Below are 19,838 nucleotides of genomic sequence, written 5' to 3'. Positions count from 1 at the left end.
GATAGCTATGCAGATGTCTGATTTAGCTTTCGCTGGCGTAATCTGTGATACTGCTGTAGAATAGTTCTTCCATTTCAGTCGATGTTGTCATCTAAATACAAATGTTTACTGCTTATATAAAAGTGAAGCGGATAAAGAAATAGCTATCTAAAAGAACTTATATGAAGAGAACTGAGGCATGTGAAATATGATGCGATGTAATTCAATAAATTAATCTTTACGAAGATCAAGATCCAACCGCGTTGTAGATTCACTATATCCAAATTGGTAACGATAGTAATAGCGCTACTAAGCAAATATAACGACTTAGTCATGTCCAATAAGCAAGACATAGTTAGCATGTGACTTATAGATTTTAAGGGGTATATCTTTAATTTGAATCTCTAGGATACAAAGGTTGGGTGGCATAATCAGGTCTGAAAAGTTTGATTTGTAACTGGCATATAAGCACAATGGACGAAAAGAAGGGAAAGAAGAAGCAAATGATAATGATTCTTCTTTTTGATGTAAAACTAGTAGAAGAACATTGCGGTGTTAATAGTTTAAGATAGAAAGCTAACTGATAACAAATGGATAATGCGATAGATAAAGAAATGATAGGAATAAGGTAAAAGATGAAACCGTACGCTAATATACACTAGGAAGAGAGATAATAAAGAATTTGTCATGAAAGTTACCATTGAAGTAAGATGTAGTTTCAGGTTGTTATTTATAGCGAATTCTTCAGCAGTTGACAGTGAAATGGCATGTCTTGATTGTAAATCAAATTTGCAGCCGATCAGGACACCTGTAAATCTCAAATTGGAAAGTTTTGTTCAGTAGAATTTAAAATCTGAATGAATTAGTGCAAAACTGTTTTCTTTAAAACCTCGATATTTGTCTGTATTATAACCCCTCTTCTCATTTCATCGTAAAATAAAATTCCAAAGTAGCGGTTTATTTTGGCCTGATTCTATTACAACTGAAAAGGTTCAAATTTCGTATTTTGCAACAGTTGCTAATTCCTCTAATTTTATTCAAAATCCGTCTTCTGGCATTCCTTAAACTTGCATTGATATTGCAACTACTTGATCAGTGAAATGCTTTGTTGCTTAATTTCACTTCTAAGCATATTAATCTAGCAAATCTATGAAAATGAAAAAACAAGAAACTTAAACCATCCATCACAATAACTTAAGTTTTGATTGGCAATCATTTACTTTTTTGGATGCTCAGCTCTTCAAGATATGCCTTCAGAATACTAAGGCTATCTTTATTGGTAAGATCAAAACAGAGTGCACAAAAAGCACTTTCATCGCATACGGGTTTGACAACCCATTTATAAAGTTCATGGCCAGCAGTATCTACCAGTACTGTATCCACTGTATGTCCACAAACCTCTAATGCCTTATCATGCAGTTCCACACCTTGAGTCTAAAATATTTTGAATAGAAGTAATATTTCATATTTTATTTTTTAAAATAAGTAATAGAGAATAGAACGACAAATAATATTTTTCTTTATGACTTATTTTAGTCTTTAGCTTTCAAGTTTGCCTCGAACTTCTTCAATATCAGTTTTTCTTTGCAGTATAGCTGTGAGACCAGATAATTTTGCTGTTTAGATCCTACCATTTGATAATCCTTACTATTAAAATTGAACTTTCGAGTCAATATTTTCACGATCGTACTTTTACCAACTCGAACTGCCCCTGAAAACTTCAAATGGATATCCACTCTCCTATTTATGTGTGAAAAGATATATATGTTTAATTAAGGAGAGCTGAGTAATGCGTAAGGGACACCTTAACGTTTTATTTCTATAGGTCAAGTTTTTAATCTTCATAAATGAATTTCATGTGACCCAATCTGATACAAGTCTCGTAACAACAATTTGTGATTTATAAGCTTAAAAAAAAGCATGTCTTACCCAAAAATATTATTTTTTGAGTGGTGATATTGCGCTGCTCCATGTTGTTTCAAAATATCAAACTTGCTTAAAAACAATGATATCCTTCAGCAACGAATCTACAAACGTTTCCAAATCTAATCTATCAATCTATTTCAGAATAATTTTAAAGACTAGTAAGTATATTTCAGGAATAAAATGCTCTAAACCTGACAGCTGTTGGCTAGTCCACCATCACGTAATACAGGCCATCGATTACCCAGTCGGTGATTGATTATTAACAAGAAATTCGAAAAAATTTTGGAATCATTTTGATAAGGATGAGGATTTTTCAAACAAGCAGAAAAATTATGGAACTGAAAAATAAAGTGTGCTTCTTCTGATACCATGGCAACAATCAACAGCGTTCGCTAAATACACAACGCTGTTGTTCTAATCTATCAAAATTTTCAAATTCTACAGTCTATACTAAAATAAATGAGTAAAAATTTCTTTTGTATGTTTCAGTGATTTTTCAAACTTTTGAATTAAAAAACAACAGCTGTGCTTTACGGAGTCAGATTCCTACAAGCTTTGAGATCAAATTTCACGGTGAAACCATGAAGAAACATTATGACTGCATCGATTATAGTTTAATTTTATACTCCTCCTCAATTATATCATAACCCCAGACTTTGTCCGAATTCGAGAATTTGCTCGCCTCTTTCATGCAGGCGGCAAAGGGAAAAGCATTTGATATAGCGCTGCAATTGAGTGGAAACTCTTCTGGATCTGGGCCAAATGCTGCAAAAGTCGAGGGTTCTCCAAGATTCAGGTTTTCTCCGTTCTCATTAGTTGTAGTTTCGAAGATGTGAGGGATGTTATGGTGACTTGACGTTTAGGCGTCTTACAAAGGTTTTAGCATGGTTAGGTATATTATGCCCACTTTGTGACAAAATTGTACTTTTAAGACTTGTCGGGTTACTACTCACATAACTACTCACTTTTTTAAGAAATCATTAATGCCTGAATAGTATTTATTTATTGTATTTCGCATGTTACAGTAATTTATCAAATATTATTGTATTTTTACATATATAGCAAATATTTCTGTTCTAATTTCAACAATTCCATTACAGAGATTTCTGAAAGGAGTGAAATATAACGTTGTGTTTATCGAAATTCTTCAGTCTTCAACATTTTCCAGTTTATGAAACATCAATTTGGGCGATAAGTTAATAGTCGGTAAGTTTGGAAACTGTTATTGCTTGGATGTAACATGACTTCCTTCACTCCCGGTTTTCTCTCTTTCTTGAAAAATTTCAGTTATAAATTATAAAAAAATGTGCACCTTATTAGATGCATTTTGTCACATTACAGGTAAGTAGAATTTTGATCTTCCTTCCTCTATCTATTTTGGGGTCATTTTCTTAAGATTAGAGCAAGGATTTATAAAGTAGCCGCCTTTTTAATTCTGAAATGATCCAGACTCACAACTTATAGTGTTGATATTAAAGCATTTAAAAGATTCTTTGTGTAATATCGAATCCTCTTTATTTAGTTTTAGTATTTTATTTTTGTTTTGTATATAGAGAAGGTCATTTGATTATAATGGTTTCATTTCGTTTTTCTTTAAATTTTGTTATACGTTTTTTTATGGACGTCTCATGCCCTAACGAATTAATTGATATTTCACATGAGCTTATATAATTCATTTTGCTGTTTCTTTGGTTTCTTTTTCTCTTTGAATTTAGTTTAATCTTGTGTACTGGGATATATTTCAGAAATCCTTTTAATTAGCGGAATATAAAAACTATATATAGATGCTGGTATTGTTTTAACTGATAGTAAATCTCATTTTACCAGTATATGCACCAGTGCGCGGATCAGCAAATATATCAGCTATGTACTAACTTATAGCAAATATACCAATTGTGAATTTAATTTAGTTCACAATTTAAATCATAGCGAAACAAATAAGTTTTCCTTGTTGCATTTCAACTACTTGTATTGATAGCGAGCTTGAATATGCAAAACAGGCAGTTAATAGTATGTAGTTATGCTATTGGAGGTATACTTGGTGTTGTGCTACAGTGACCATTTACTTTGTTATCTTCTGTAGTCTGTTGCTGCTACTTGGTTAAAAGATATCATGGTTAGGTAGGAAAAACAGTGTTGAGAACGCAATGACATATGTTTTGAAGCTGCAAGTATTGAAAAAATCCGAGTAAAATTAAAAAACCAGTACCGATTTAGCATTGTATATTTGTGGAATTATTTTTGTAATTTGATTCAAATTGATTCTGCTAATATGCAGTTATATTTTGGTGCAAATGAAATCGCTACATAAACATCCCAGCTCCTCGTTCATCCGGAAAATGTAATGTCTGTTTTCGCTTAATGCTTCTTGTTACTGTGGCCTTCGTGAAGAACAATCTTCCAGTTCGAAGGAGAAGGGTATGTCCATATACTGATGATCATCCTGTATTCTAGTGAGAAAATGCTGAGATATAAAGCTTTCTTGTATTCGCTCATTATTAAATTTCTCATAGTCAGACTTGATACAGATGTGGTACGGGTAGCTTCTATTCTCTGTGTCAGCTGTCATAAGCTGCATTTCCTCGCAGTTTGACCCCACCTTGAGGAGAACTACGTCTTGTTTTCCAGGATGCTGCTATTTGAATGTATACATTTATTTATGTAAGTTGGCCGTGGATGAAAAATTAGAAAGCTAATGCGGGGTTTTAGAGGAGGGACTTTGGATGAGAATAAATTTTTAAATTGATTGAATTTGTTTGTGAGTGAATAGCATTAGATGAGAGACACTGGTTGTTCTGATGACTTCCGAATAAATGAAGAATCTGTGTGAAATAGCTGAATTGGGCATTTGGTTTCAGGAGTGGGACATATTTCTATTGAATTTGACGATGCATCTGGAAAAGGCAGCAGTAGCAATAGCCGCAGCTTTTCATGATGAAAAGTTGTTTAGTGAGTGCTAGCTTGCTCGGTTAAGGAAAGCACTCGTCTTCATTACAGTGAGGTGCGAGTGGAGTGATTGTGGTGATGTGCTGTGATGTAGCGTAGTGTAGTGCAGTGTGGTGTGTATGTGAGATGCGGCAAGATATTATGAGGAAAGGGAGGAAGAAATGGAGAGTCTTGTGTTGCTGTTTCTTAACTCCTGGAGGGCCGTTGGAGCTGGTGGTGTGATGTATGGTGGTGTACGTGGTTAGATCCATCTTGCCTAGGGACGTTATCCTGATGGCGGTGGCGACAGCGAATGTGTTGTGCTGACTCAGAAGCACTGCTTAATGAAAGTTTTAGCCTTGGGCGTTGCACTGCATTGATTAATTAATAGGAAGGGAAGAGTCCAGTCGTGGTTTCCACAATGATAACGGTAAGCAGTAGGTGGTAGTGGCAATAGCGGTGGTACAAACAAGTGACGTAGCAGGATGAGGACACTTTAGAGATGGCCCATAGATGGATGTGAGTGGTTTGGATGAACGAAGGGTACAAATAATGGAATCCGGGAAGAGTGGCGGCATTTGCTACTGATGAGGACAGGAATGGATGGATTATGGTTGTCTGCATTGGGAGCCTAGTGAGTGTAAAGATGCCTTCTCATGATCGAAAGTGAGAGTTAGTTGGGTCTTCTTATCCTCTAGCTCAACTCATTAGTGGTATATTGATACCTGTCGAGTAGAAGATTTAACTTTGATTGATGAGTATAGCTGGAGTGGACGACTTGCCCCGAAGAGGCACATGGATTAAATTTCGCTGCCGCCGGCTGCTCCTTCCATTCGATTTTTGTTTGTGGCCGCTGAGAAGAGGAGAGACCGTGTAATCGGCGATGCCCGTAATTCAATCCGGACGGCAGCACTTCGTGTGGTGCTCCTTGATGATGAGGCTCTCCTCAGTGCACTTCTTTTCATTTTGTGGTCATTAAGCTCCGTTGCCTAACACTACGATCCACTATCTTCACCTGCTGCTGGTAGTAGTTGCCGAGTCTTATATTACTAGTTGGTTCCAGTCACAATATTTTCCTGTTCCGGGTGCACATTAATATATTCGCTTATAATATCTCCTATAACATTTTCAGCAGTGCTCTTTCAAATGATATTCTTGCCATCACCTATAGCCACCCACTTATCATAACTGCTACTATCTGCGTATTTTAGTGCCTGTTGTTTTCAGGCTTGGCTATGCTTCCACACTAAATATCTTCTCGCTATTTAACGGAGCAGTAATATGTCGCCGCACTTTTTACTGGAAATATTAAATTACTGGAAGCAGAATATCTTTTATATATTTTTAAAATTGAAAACCCGAAATTTGGCCCTAAGTGTTCATGGGCTACATGCTGTACTATTCATTAGTAAAAAAGCATACTAGTGATAGCGAAAAATGATGCACAAATTCACAGCACGTTACAACTGATGACATTTACATGATATCTCACATTATCTTGTTCATTTCATTGTTTCCTTCATCTCCCGTTTCATGCTTGTTACCGTATAAGTCCATTCCCACACCTGTTAAATATTAACAAATTTAATTTTCAAATAGTTTGCATATTCTGTGTTGTGTAGAGAAAATTACATAGATTGGTTATTCATTTAGGTTCATTTCCTACCGTAAAATTCTCTGAAATTGTAACATTGTCCCCGTTGCTTTTCTGCTAGTATTTCTTCATCTCATTCTTCAACAAATTGCTTAATGTAAAAATTTCGTTTAATAAAGAAAAAAAAAAAAAAAAAAAAAATTGAATGGAACGGTTTGCAGGGACATACGCTAAAGTGAAATTGTTAGCTGCTAAATATTGTGGTTGTTCCACGCACAGATTTTAAATGCTTCTGTGATCGCTTTGGAATCTGTTATTAGCTTTTGTGCTTATATATTTAAGTTATAGCCAATTAAAAGGGTGTACACGTATGCTGCTGCATCCTTGTTATCGGTATTTCACTGGCTGGCTGCTATGTTTATTCTTGCTAATAATAAGTTATTGATTTATTTCTTGATTAGTAATGATGCGCACTAAATCAGAAAAAAGATTTAGTAACATTTTTTTTAGCGCTGAAATGTTTCCAGAATAAGCGAAAACTATTTAAAACCTAGAAATTCCAAAAAGGTACGTAACAACTTGATAAAAATCACTTAAATGAATTAGATTAGACTAATGGTGAAAGAAGCGAAAGTACTAGAATGTTTTGAGCAGGTTGTTGGAGCTTTGTTGCTATAGAAGGTATGAGATTAAAATTGGCACTAAAGGTGAATGTTGTGAAATAGAAGTAGGCTGCTAAGTAGTACGTGATTATCAAATTTAGCAGTGTTAGGGGGAGCAGGTACTGCTATACTACTTGAGGAGCTGAAGTATGAAGTACCAGTTATCTATAGATGCTAATACTTTTCATGCTTCCTCCTTGTATACGTACGCTATATACTGTATACGTAGTTACTCCATAATGGGCTGTTATCTTCTCGCTACTGTAGATATTGTGTAAGCTTAATGAAATTAACAGTTGTGGATGTGTTAAATGGTTGCAGCGCGCTGCTTCGTTCAGCGCATGTCTGATGCCTACCACCTGTGGCTTCCCGAACTGTAAATTTCGGTCCCGCTATCGCGGTCAAGAAGATAATCGACATTTCTATCGAATACCCAAACGACCGCAGGTGTTGCGGCAACGTTGGTTACTTGCAATTGGACGAACCGAGGATACCGTTGTTTCACAGGTCAGGATGCACCCGTTGTATTGCTTCCTGTATGCATGCCACTCATACAGATGAACGGAGAGCATGCAGAAGTGCATGTTCATGCTCACAATTTTGCATGTTTTATTTGCTTGCATGCATAACTTGCTTTTCGTGAAATCTCGTCATTCTTGCTCAGTGTGATTTGTTTATATGAAAAGTCTTTAAAGCCACAAAACTGAGTAGCTAATTAGTTTAAATGAAAATGTAAAGTGTAACTTCATGTATTTGTTACTTATAAGGAACTAGTGGGAACAAGTCAGTCTTCCTTTGCGTCGCACCCAAAAATCACCAATCGTTAGCTGAATGAGATTTACGCTTTTTCGACATTTCAGACTATCCCTTATCGAATTCAACATGTGATTTCCTGGTTCCCCTACTAAGATCTGCTGATTATGCTGCTGCTACTGCTTACTCTCTTCTGCGCCATGTTTTTTTTCATTCTGTATCTTAAGTCATTTCAATGTATTAAGCAAATACATTTCGCAGAAGTGTCTTACTGATATTATCATTATAAGGCATTACCGACTTTTTATTTGTAAGTCAGGATGCTTTGGCCAAACATGGTCGGCTCCCCCACGCTTACAGAAGTCGAAATAAGCTTAATTCATTAATGATTCAACATTAAATTATTTGCATTTAAGTTTAGAGTCGAAAAATTAAGTAGTCTAAGAGGCTGACAAATTAATGTCAAATATGGTATCTTTAGTTCGAATGAAAAAATTTTGCATGACTATGGTCTACCATGATCGTAGACGAGGACTGATCACAGTTTTGAAAGTTGTGAAATTGGTTCCATTGAATTTTACTGGTTCAGTTTTTGAGTAGCTTTCAAACTGTTCGCATTTTTCTTATTGATTTAAGTTTTGTCCCCTGAACTTTCAACTATAAGATAAAAGAATCTTTATTATATAGTACTTATACTTGATGATAGTGACTGTGGTGATAGTTTTAGTACGATGAGTGTTAAAGATGTAGATTTAAGTTAGATAATGCCGTCTTTATTTCATTACAGCTTTCTAAATAAGTGCTTGTCTTCCTTTGATTCGGTGTGTGCCTTATATATATATGGAAGGATCTTTTAAGTTGAGTTGGAGTAGATACAAGCTTGCTGTGGCTTTTCAGGAAAATGAACAAAGCTTCTCCAAAAGCTACTGAAGTGCTTTTTTTTTTCAGTTTTCTGCAAGAAGATCCATTTATTTCAAAACAGTTTTTTTGTCCGTCCGTGTTTTCATATCGGAATCATTTGAAAGTTATTAAGTGGAAACTGTCGCTTCAGCTGTCCTAATGTACTTTTATTATCGTTTGTTAAGAATACTGCAGCGCACACACTTAACGATAAAAATCTTTCATTTACATAAGTGGCAGTAAATTAAAATTTTTTTTACATATATTAACCATCAAAAGAAGATGTTAACATTGAGCTGACATTATCGAATTCACTGCTTTGATTTGCTGTTTCCAGTTCTTTACAGTTAATTATCTACTTGCTATTTTTGATCCAGGTTTCCATAATGCAGTTATATTTGTTTCGGTGTATTTAAAAGCAGAAAACAAACGATGGATAACTTCCAGTTCCAGTAGTTTCAGAGGATTGAGAAAAACAAGTTTCGAAGCATCTTTACTCTGATTAGTAATGCATTCTCAAAACTAGCTAGAGGGATATCATTTAGTGTTGTAGTAAGTTGGGTTATATTTGGATGTTTAACTGCATGCAAAGTATTTCAAGATTATGCAATATGGAAATATTTCAAAGATGATATATTCCGGTTCTGTACAGTACTCATTATTAAGATAATTCAAGGCAATTACCTTTTTAAACGTGTTTGCTTCTGTCGCCGTAAATACTAAAGTTCGGCTAGGCTTGTATTGCTTCTGTTCTATAGTTGCTCACATATACACAAGTAATGAATATAATTTGGAATTTTGTGAGGGTTTGCCTTCCAGCCGCTTCCAAGATTCTTGTATATATGCTTCATTTTACTTTTTTTCTAGCACATCCTACATCTTGTAAAATCATACTATTTTTCTTTAACTGAAATTGTGAAAAAAGAGTAATGAAGCATACTCTAGTTAATCTTTCTGCAAAATGTTTTTCACCAAAAAAGCCTTACCTCCTCTTCCTACCTGTGCATGCTTAAAAACTATTGACGCAGTTCCATCTTATATTTTAGTAGCTATGGTCAGTCCATATTAAATGTTTTTTTCGAATCATGGATCGTGTCAAATTCGTGTGGAGCAAAACACATTCTTTTGTAGCCTTAAAATTTCCCTCTAATTTTGATGTGCTTAGTAAAATAAATTCAAGTCACTAATGACCATAGTAGTATTTCATGAAAAGTTTATGAATTAGAGAAATTTGAAATTGTATACGCATGTCGGTTTGCAGATAGCGTGTTGTAAACGTGGAGCACAAGGCTCGACAAGGCCAGCTCTGAGCACTCTTCACTACATGTTTCCTTCCGGTAAGAATGCATTAATCACCTCTCCCAAAGCTTTTTTTTTGAAAATTTGATTTCTCTTTTTCGTTGTTTGGCTACTGTTTGACTGATGTATTAGAGTAGTAATTGTATGTATGACATGTATGTGTTATGTTCCTTACCTGTTCGATGAACACTCTTGTATCAAACACAATTATGCATGGTTAGTGTGTCAGTGAGTGAGTATATTTGATAAAACTGCAAAACTCATCATCTTTGCATTCATTTTAAGTATATTAACGTAAAATCACTCTCGTTTTGCATATAAAGAAGTATCCGAGTAAAAAGACGTCACCGCTTTTAAAATGTGATTGTTTAACGAAGCGTCTTATAATTGACTATCATTTAATTTCGAGCGGTTTTTTTGCCCATTTTTTTTTCAGGTAAATATTGCAGTTCATGTATGTTTGTGGTTATTTATTTATATGCCACAGTTAATAGTAATAAAATGATGCTAGTAGTTTTCTGTCTTCGAGAATTCTTGAAACACAAAGCAGGTTTTAATGGTAATCTGATTCGTTTGTGAATGATAGGAATCACTTGAGCAGTCTTAGAGCTTGGCTTAGAATAATTTCTCGAATATAGCGTTTCATGCCTCTTTGTTTGGTAAAAGGATTTAGTCAACGTAAAATTTCTTAAGTTTTTCAAAACTAAATTGCTGTAAAGCGGTCAAAATAAACATATGTGAATTGTAGTATTTACTCTCAATAGCAAAGGAAAAAAACCTTGCACAAATGTGTTTGGACCCAATATTTCTGCTCTAAATCTGGTATTTTAATTAATTTTACTTTCACTATGTGAACGGGAGAAGGAATTTTGTTCTCTTTCGTGTTCATTGTTAAAGTATACTTGCATTTATGTTTTTCTGTCATCTAAAGAATTAGTATAGAATCGGAGCATTGTTATTTGGTTGAAATTCCGGCTCAGGAATGTAAGACTTAACAAATAGCTCCAGTATAATGAATTCTGAATCAGCCTAACATGTCAGGTAATAATTTATTTCATCTAACTGTTATGATTGTTATAATCATTTCGTCATTCAGTGTTTTTCGTGATTTCTTATCGGTTACAATTATATTTTCAAAATGACGGGATGCTGTGTTTAATTCAGCAATTAACTAATTTATGTTTTGAATTGATTCTGACTTTTGGATAATATATTTACATTTCATCACTGCCAACTTGTTATCCTTACCCTAGGTAAATATCTGGTCAGGAAACAGCTTCATAAACCATAGAATGTTAGTAGCGTAAGATGATTATTTAAATTGCTTGACCACTTCAATTTAGTAAACAATCTTTTCCAAACCTATTGCAGTATTTCACTTTTGTGAAGTACCTTATCTGCGTGCATTATATTTTCGATTTTTCTTGATGCACGCACTTCTTGATACTTAGTTCGCTATTATCTGGTGATGTATCATAACATCGACATTCCGTTTCATTCATATTTCTCTATCTCATTAACTTTTAAGAAAGGAAAAGAAACCATTTTGTTGGTAATGAATCCAGGAATAACAAAAGTCCGGAAGAGCGAGTCTCCCTCATCTATTTTCATAAGTTGGAACAGTCTTTCATGCCTTTGTGGAATCCAGCTTAAGTGCTATAATGGTCAAATCATATCAGAGTATCGTCGGACGCATTTGCAGAAGGTTAAAGCAAGCTAAAAGCGGCAGTCTTAGCATCGACATTTTTAGCTTTTATCGAGAGACCGGTAATAGTCGGGCCAATTGTGACTTTTACTATGTCAACCACAGTGCATCCACAGGAGAAAGTAATGTATATTAATAAGTTTTGTACGATTTTCTGGATATTGGGAATCCGCATAAAAAGGTCAAGAGCTGTGAAATAATAAATTAACTAACCTTGTCAATTTATGGAAGCAGTAACCATAATATGCAGTTTGGGAAAATGACATTGGGACTTGAGTTTGTACAGATAATGTATGACAGCATATAGGCACAATTCTTTTGTGGAACATCAAAATCGACAGAGTGACCGCTCTACATGGTCAAGCCAAGAACGCAAAGCGAACGAAGACTTCTCATTCGCAGATATGAATCTTGACTGTGCAATTTATTTGCTTCCGAAATTTCATAACTTCGTAACTGTTGCTTGCAAAAGTTGTATTCTGTATAACTAGTTCAGATTAGTTGGCGGTTGTTTAGCCTTCGTATATTTAGTTTATAACACAACTCCCAGAAGCTCCTTTTTGATTTACTTCCAGTTAGTCGCTTCGTCATTACCCACCTTAATATTGGATGAATTCCTGTAAACTCGTTCTGCGCATTGAAATGATTGTTTTCAAATGGTGGTTATGATAATACAACGTTTTTGGATAGATGTTGATGATATCTCCCCCTTTTATTAAACGACTTGGGAATTCCCTTTATCTTCGGTTGCAATTTTGAGACATTTACTTCCATTCATTTTTGGAAATAAAAAGCATTCTTTATAATATTTCAACAGAATTTCCTTTTATGTTCATGCGAATTTCATTTCAGCTGCGCATTTGTTCGGCACATTTCGAAGGAGGCGAGAAAAAGGAAGGTGATATTCCTGTGCCGGATCCACAGGTTAGTTCCATTTCTGTAACCGTTATAGTATCTTAGAGTGATGCTTGTAGGATCATGCTTTGTGGGCACTCATTATAACATGACTAGAAAACCCTGTCCAGATTTTTTCTTATGAAAGTTTCAGCTATCAAGAATCAAAGACTCACCCGTCGTATCGGATTATCAAAACTATAGGGTTTAGTAATCAGCGCGTTTCTCCGGTGTTGGTGCAGGACCCATGTCGCTGATCTGAAATAAGGAGAATTCTGGAGCTTATTAGAACTTATTTCAAGACGGCATGTTAGCATATATTACTTTGGAACCGAGAAGTGTTTTCCAATTCTTCCTGTAAAAGTGGATGGATGATAGTGGAGAGAGGAGAACTGAGAATGTGGCTGTGTGAAGGGACGGAATGATGTAATAAAATAAATTCATAGGGGTATTGTTACAGTTGGACGCACCAATCTCGATTGAGCTCCCGCCAAAAGAAACAAAAAGCAGCGATCGACGACGAGCTCTCCAGCAGCCGAGGTCATCAGCTCGTTCCACACCCTGTTCCAACAGCTCCGCAGCAAGCACCTCCGTGAAACGAGGTCGTTCATTGGCGGTCACCGCTGATTATTTGGCTAGCTGGAAAAGTCGCTCCGTTATTGACGGTCACTTCTGGTTTTTTCCTTTTTTCTTTATTTCTCCTTTCATCACTGTCTCTCACTTTGCTATCTTATGGCATGTCACTAGATGCCGTAGTTTAACACTCTAAAGTTATATTAATCAAAGATTCTTATTTTTCTTTTTTTTATAAAAGTTCTACATATGAACACGAAATATATATAGGGAGAGAGATGTGAAAAAAAAAAGATATGTTTACAAATCGCCCTGGCAACCGTCTTCATTAATTTTTTATTTGGGTAATGACACTTCCAGGCAAATTTATGTCTGGTTATTTAACATAAGACATGTCAAGTATCAAATTGTAAGTAATAGGACGGTTGTCATTATGTAAGGGAATCCTTCATAAGAAAAATGATACTGTCTTCAAATGTACTGAAATTTCAATTTGCTCGAAAAACAAAGTAGGAAGACTTGCTCGTTATTTACAAACGTATTTGAATTTTAGTTATGAGGCATGTCGATGCTAATAGCTATTGTTTCACCAAGTCACATTATATTCTTTTACGGACATAAAGTGTTCTTACATGTTTATCCTCTAGTTACTCTCCTTCCTCTTTCTAATCTTTGTTTAGGATCTATTGTGTGCTTTGGTCTGATTTGCGAAAAATGAATTTCTAATTTAGGAGTTAAAAGATTGGTGGTTAATCATCTCAGGCCTCAGTTCGAAATCTTTTTTTTTTTTATAATGCAGAAAACTGGGTGGAGAAACTAGGGTGGGGAAGGAAGAAGCAGGATAAGAAAAGCATTGGGTGCGATGTGCATGACCATCGCAATTTCAACAATTAAATTAAATGCTGAATACATACGGCGAGCACTGCTGCGTTACTTGATGACAAAAATTTGGATATCTGACGGAGGGGTTAATGTTAGAACTCCCCAATTCTGAAAGATAACAAATTATTAGTATTAAGGAAGCTGGATGAAGGTTTAAAAAAAATTTTTTTTTTTTGGATATTGTTTTCAAGTTATTTAATAAATACAGTGACTTTTTTTGGTTGATTAAGATATTTACGGTTCTTATTAAAAGTTTATTTTTGTGCCTGCAACTAGAGAAAGTAGATGTCGAGGACAAGACAGAATTGTGAGTGTGAAGTAAAACTGTGCTTGAGAGGAGCAGAGGGATGTCTTGTAGAGGTTGGCATAGATGCACCCTCAGGCACTTATTAATTAGTAGTTATTACTTGAGTGACTGCATGTTATAACTCGACTCGCACCTGTCAGAGCAAACAAAAGCGTCATTGTTAAGCAGTTAAATGAAGGGCAAAGGTCAGCAGATCTCCGGGGAGAAGGAATGGGCGGGGGAAATCAAGTAGTTAGACGTCACCATATAGATATGGCATGCACACGGAGTCATATCCATTCATCGGTCCATCCGTCCGTTCCTCCCTTATCCTAAAGAAGAAGCCCACACTCATCCTGCTCCGTCCTTTTCTAAATTCTACATAGCTGCTGGTGGTATTATAGGGAAAGCGGGGGCGCTGCCCCAGCCACTTGCCCACCCATCTTGGCGTCTTCCTTTTGCATGTGCAACTGAGAGTATGTCTGTGTATGTGTATGTATGTGAGTGAATTAACAAGAGCGCCTCTTATAGATTCAAACCCTCCGTGCAGCTCACTTCGTTTTCCATCATCCTCCAACAATAATAACGCTGCTGCTACCACAACTGCTGCCGCTGCTGCTGCTGCTGCTGCCGCATCGGCCGAATCTTCAGCTGACCTCAGACACAATCATTTCGTCGCAAATATACTAACTAGTAAGCACCATTTTTTTATTATTCAGTGATGTTCGTTTTCAGTTAATGTTATTGAATGCTTCTACTTTATTACTGATTTGTACTCGAGTTTATTCCTGGATTTGAAAAGAAATTTATTAAATTCGCTTTCGAGTCTATTTGAAGTGTAACATTATCAATTAAGTAGCAGCACTTTTTTTTAATTTTTGCACTCAGTTTTCTTCTCATATTTTCGCTACGGTACTTCAATGTTTAGAAGCTAAGGTATTCTGATTTACTTAGTACTACTTTGTCTGGTGAAAAATCGATTGGAGACAATTAGCATAAGAATAGAAATTTGGGCAACCATGAAAGACATGTTCGTATAGGTTATCATGTTCGCTCTATCTCCATTTGTATGCACTAAACACTTTTTCTGGCAAACATTTCTTTCCTTTTTTGCCAAACACTTTCTGATATGAGGGACAGATATTTGGTCATGTATTTTTTATGTAGTAGTTACAAAAGCAATATACGTGGAGCATGATAATGAATGTATAAAGGCTAGTGTTGATTTAGCAGGTTATAAATGCACTGTAGCAGAATGGTTTTCAAGTTTTCCAAGTTACAATATTTTATTGGATAATATTTAATTATTTTTTGTTTTTTTATTTTTGGTTTTTTTGACACATATGTTAACTACTTTATTTATAGTGAGTGGTCGTATGTCGAATGGTGCCACGGGACGCCCACTAGTTGCACTTCTAGATGGCCGGGATTGTACTGTTGAAATGCCGATTTTAAAGGATGTTGCAACGGTAGCATTCTGTGATGCACAATCTACTCATGAAATTCATGAAAAGGTGTGGATTTTCGATAAGCATCGTATTATATCAGCTGTTAATGGTGAATAAAGTGTTAGTATATCTTATTTTCATAGTCGTGATTTTTGGGAATTTTAGGTGCTTAATGAAGCGGTTGCTGCATTAATGTGGCATTCAATAACGCTTGAACGCGAGGATTTAGAAAAATTTAAAGCATTGCGGGTAGTTGTACGAATCGGAACAGGTACTGATAATATTGATGTGAAGGCAGCAACAGATCTCGGTAGGTTTATGTTTTTATGAATGGATATAAGCTGTGTTTTTGTATTAGTTTTGTTGTATGTAAGCCTATTGAAGCGTACAAATGACCTGTTTTTTGATCATTTTGGAATTAGTGATAATGTACTCCAAGTAGAAATTTTCAGCCAAAACTGAAAAACTCTACACTAGAATCTCAAGCAAGTAGAATTGTGATTAATTCCTTGCCTGTCTAGTTCTAAAAGAAACAACTGCAGATTAAGTTATAATTTAAGGAGATTAACAGTATTCCTAAATCCTTTCTGTTACAAATGATTTTCTTCAGATTTGAGGTGAGTAGGTAAGTTTAGATTATAACGTATAGTGAACTAATCTCTTAAAAAAGAATGAACACTTTCATGATGAAGTTCTCATATCGTGACCACTGTGCCGTTTCGTCTAATTGATAGCACATGATTTTCATTTCTTTGATATTTAAATAAACAGATGGTAATTAACATTGTGCCTGGATTGTGAGGCAATAAGCAAGTTTTAAAATCCAAATCAATATTTAACGAGGAACTAGTTTTAAAACTCTCGAAACCACCAGGAATCGAATTCTTTATTTAATTTGAAGGTTTCTTATTCTAATTCGAAGTTAGCTGACAAGAAATTCTTTGCCCAGAAAAGATAATCTAAAACTTCGCCTGTAAGTGATTACAATATTACAAAATTTGTGAAGCATCATTTTTCAATTTGGGAGAGATTTCTTATTCTGAAGTGCGCATGCTTCCGTTTCTTTTTTTTTTTGAAAAAGAAGATTATTCAGGAAGTTGTTAGAAAACCAGTAATTTTCCTTCTCGAGTAGCGAAGCCACTCTTCATATCATCTTACCCATTGCGAAGAACATAAAGAATTCAACATAATCCGTATCATATTAGGTTGAAGTCTGTCATGTATTACATCTTCCACGCAGTTTATTGAAACTGATCTTCATCAGATTAAGTCATCTTTTTGGCTTCGTGTTTTATTGCAAGCATAACTAGCATAAAAGGACAAATGAACATTTTCCACTTCTATGAATGCAGTATTTAGTGAATTGTAGAGTTGACTCTATAAACCAAATTGCATCGGTTTTTTTTTTTTTTTAGGGATCGCTGTTTGTAACACACCCGGTGATTGTGTTGAAGAAGTGGCTGATACAACAGTTTCGTTAATTTTAAATATGTATAGGAAGACATTCTGGTTGGCAAAAGCAGTTTCCGAAGGGAAAAAGGTTTTTTTACTCTTTATTCGCGCCATATTACGAGTCCAGTTTTTCTTATTGTAAGTCATTGGACAAATCGAAATTATTCATTTTACTTATTGTATTTCATTTTTAGGTTAGCGGTGTTGAACAAGTACGTGAATTGGCTAGTGGTAGTACACGGATTCGCGACGATACTTTGGGTATTATTGGCCTTGGTCGTGTGGGTACAGCAGTAGCGATGCGTGCTAAAGCATTTGGATTCAAAATTTGTTTTTTTGATCCGCATTTACCAGAGGGAGTCGATAGGTCTTTAGGTATTGAGCGCTGTTACAATCTCGACGATATTTTATTCAAATCCGATTGTATAACGTTGCATTGTCCACTAACTGATGAAACAAGACATATGATCAACGATGTTAGTTATTTAACTCAACTTCTATTGTTTTCTTTCGGTTTGCTTCCAGCTACTTACCAGAAGATAAAATTATGTCGATTATTTAGACGCTAAACAAATTCATTGTTTGTCTGAGTATTAGCTAAGGGACACTTAATCCACTTTCTTGTCCCATGTCAACTATATTTACAATATGAGGATGAAAGGATGAAAACTTTAGAAGTTTTACTGGAGAAAGGTTTATTATTTTGAGATGAATTACTGGTATTATCACATATCTCCACGATTCCCTGTATCTGGTAGTTTCGTTGTAACTTAAATTTTAACCAGAGTCATTCATATGTTTGAATTACTTGATTACTCATAACGACAGATGACAATCAAACAAATGCGACCTGGTGCGTTTATTGTAAACACTTCGAGAGGTGGTCTTATTCAAGAAAGTGCATTGGGTGAATCGCTGAAATCGGGACACATTAAAGCCGCAGCGCTTGATGTTCATGAACATGAACCTTTTGATCCCCTCGCTATGGGTAACGTTTTGCATATCTATTAAGATGGTTCCTTAGATTTTAAGTTTCAGTATTAATAGAGTGTATTACCATTATTTGTTTTTATACACTTCCAAAATTGTTACGAACTGCAAATTTTTGCAGGGCCTTTATCGGCCGTACCGAATATCATCCACACTCCTCATTGCTCCTGGTATTCGGATGCTTCGTGCAAGGAATTGCGTTTATCAGCAGCACGGGAAGTTCGACGCGCTATCGTTGGTAGATGTCCTCATGATCTCACTAACTGTGTCAACAAGGAAGCTCTTCTTGCTGGACATACTCGAAGGCCAACATCATCTACATCCTTGGCGCCGAATGTATCAAGTTCATTTAATCCTTTGATGCCATCATTTGGAACGTCTATCGCTGATGGTAATTTCTATGTTTGAAGTTAATTTTATGAATGTTATGCAGGAAGTGTGGTTTTCCGGGACGATAAGCAAACATTGTTTCTTCTTAATTTTCTAACCAAATGCCTGCAACTCTACGTTATGCTTTAGGTTTTAATGGTTTACCAGTTGGCGGCAATTTGCCGTCATTTCCTTATTCAAATCCATTGTTAGCGATGGGCAACCCATTATTGAATCCACTGATGATGAATCCGAGTACTGCTGCATTAGCTAGTTTTGCAAATGCTGCAGCGAATTCACCACATAGTGGTCCTGCTGCTGCCCTTTCAACATTGGCTGCTGCTTCATCTGCAATGACAACCAGTGCTGCACCGGTTGCCAGGCAATCACCTGCCGTTCAGGTAGCCCATTCACCAAAAGTTAGTTTTTGTTTATGTCTATTCTCACGTATTTAGTTCGAGAAATAATTATCTCTTTGTTGTCACTGTTCTAATATGTACTAAATAGTGTTTCTTTTTCAGGCAAACAATAGCAGTCGTACTACAGTTTCACCAGCTGTAAGACCGGCATCCTCACCTGATGGTCCAGCTGAAGTAAAAGATGGAACCCCACCTGCACAACAGACTGCTTCACAGCATCATTTAACTTCCGCATCATTATCAGCGGCATCACCTTGTAAAAGTCCAGGTGCCTCTAGTTTACCTAAGGTTGGTTTTTTTTTGTCATAATGTGTTTCATTTGTCACCTTACTGATAAATATAATTACATCATTTGTCACCTTACTAATAAATATAATTACAGAAGTATTTGATTACTTTATGCAGCTCCAGGTTTAGTAATGGCTCGATCCTATCAGCAAGGATTCACCTTACAATAGGTAATGCCAATTTATTTCAGTTTCTTGCAGGTGCCGACTATATCGGTTGATTCCTTGGCTTCAGTGGTTCCGGAAGAATCTGCTACCACTCCAGTCAAACTTGATGCGGAATAAGTTGATCTTTAATACTTTCTCACATTTCACTTTAATTAGGTTTGTTGACTAATGAATACGCAACTATGAGACTAATATGTATTCAGCAGTGGTAAAACTGATTAAACCGATGGAAATAGTTTTTTCCTATTAGCATTTGTGAATTTTACTTGCTTTGTTCCATTTTTGAAACGTCATTTGCAAATAAACATAAAAAGCGCAAAGCCTGTA

At 35.7% G+C, this 19,838-nt stretch overlaps 2 protein-coding genes and 1 non-coding gene across 6 annotated transcripts; 2 read left to right on the top strand and 1 right to left on the bottom strand.

Annotated features, from left to right (window-relative positions):
- Positions 1–22: 22 nt before the first annotated feature.
- On the bottom strand, positions 23–1,951 carry Bm10951 (Uncharacterized protein; the record flags this gene model as incomplete). The annotated part of the gene is made up of 5 exons (XM_001899487.2): positions 23–91; positions 678–787; positions 1,200–1,413; positions 1,611–1,690; positions 1,909–1,951. The coding sequence occupies 5 exons, from the start codon at positions 1,949–1,951 to the stop codon at positions 23–25; spliced, it is 516 nt and encodes a 171-aa protein (XP_001899522.2).
- A 2,152-nt stretch (positions 1,952–4,103) lies between these two features.
- Bma-mir-5868 lies at positions 4,104–4,206 on the top strand. The gene has a single exon (XR_006228186.1). It is a non-coding gene; the product is annotated as a pre-microRNA Bma-mir-5868 (primary transcript).
- A 2,833-nt stretch (positions 4,207–7,039) lies between these two features.
- Positions 7,040–19,628, top strand: Bma-ctbp-1 (Uncharacterized protein; the record flags this gene model as incomplete). 4 transcript variants are annotated; one of them, XM_043073532.1, is made up of 17 exons in its annotated part: positions 7,040–7,078; positions 7,408–7,593; positions 10,001–10,076; positions 11,789–11,924; positions 12,051–12,195; positions 12,596–12,667; positions 13,098–13,302; positions 14,910–15,071; positions 15,744–15,892; positions 15,992–16,136; positions 17,242–17,366; positions 17,473–17,754; positions 18,107–18,266; positions 18,390–18,659; positions 18,788–19,056; positions 19,159–19,344; positions 19,545–19,628. In XM_043073532.1, 17 exons carry the CDS (start codon positions 7,040–7,042, stop codon positions 19,626–19,628), a joined length of 2,691 nt encoding a protein of 896 aa, XP_042929466.1. The 4 variants fall into 4 exon arrangements, with proteins under 4 accessions (XP_042929466.1, XP_042929467.1, XP_042929468.1 ...); XM_043073533.1 differs by lacking the exons at positions 7,040–7,078; positions 10,001–10,076; positions 11,789–11,924; positions 12,051–12,195; positions 14,910–15,071 and having other exon boundaries at positions 7,435–7,593; positions 18,390–18,611; XM_043073534.1 differs by lacking the exons at positions 7,040–7,078; positions 7,408–7,593; positions 10,001–10,076; positions 11,789–11,924; positions 12,051–12,195 and having other exon boundaries at positions 12,572–12,667.
- Positions 19,629–19,838: the final 210 nt, after the last annotated feature.

The sequence above is a fragment of the Brugia malayi genome (genome assembly GCF_000002995.4).
Source record: "Brugia malayi strain FR3 genome assembly, contig: Bm_v4_ChrX_scaffold_001, whole genome shotgun sequence".
Taxonomy (NCBI): domain Eukaryota; kingdom Metazoa; phylum Nematoda; class Chromadorea; order Rhabditida; family Onchocercidae; genus Brugia; species Brugia malayi.
This window is presented reverse-complemented; position numbering and strand designations above follow the sequence as displayed.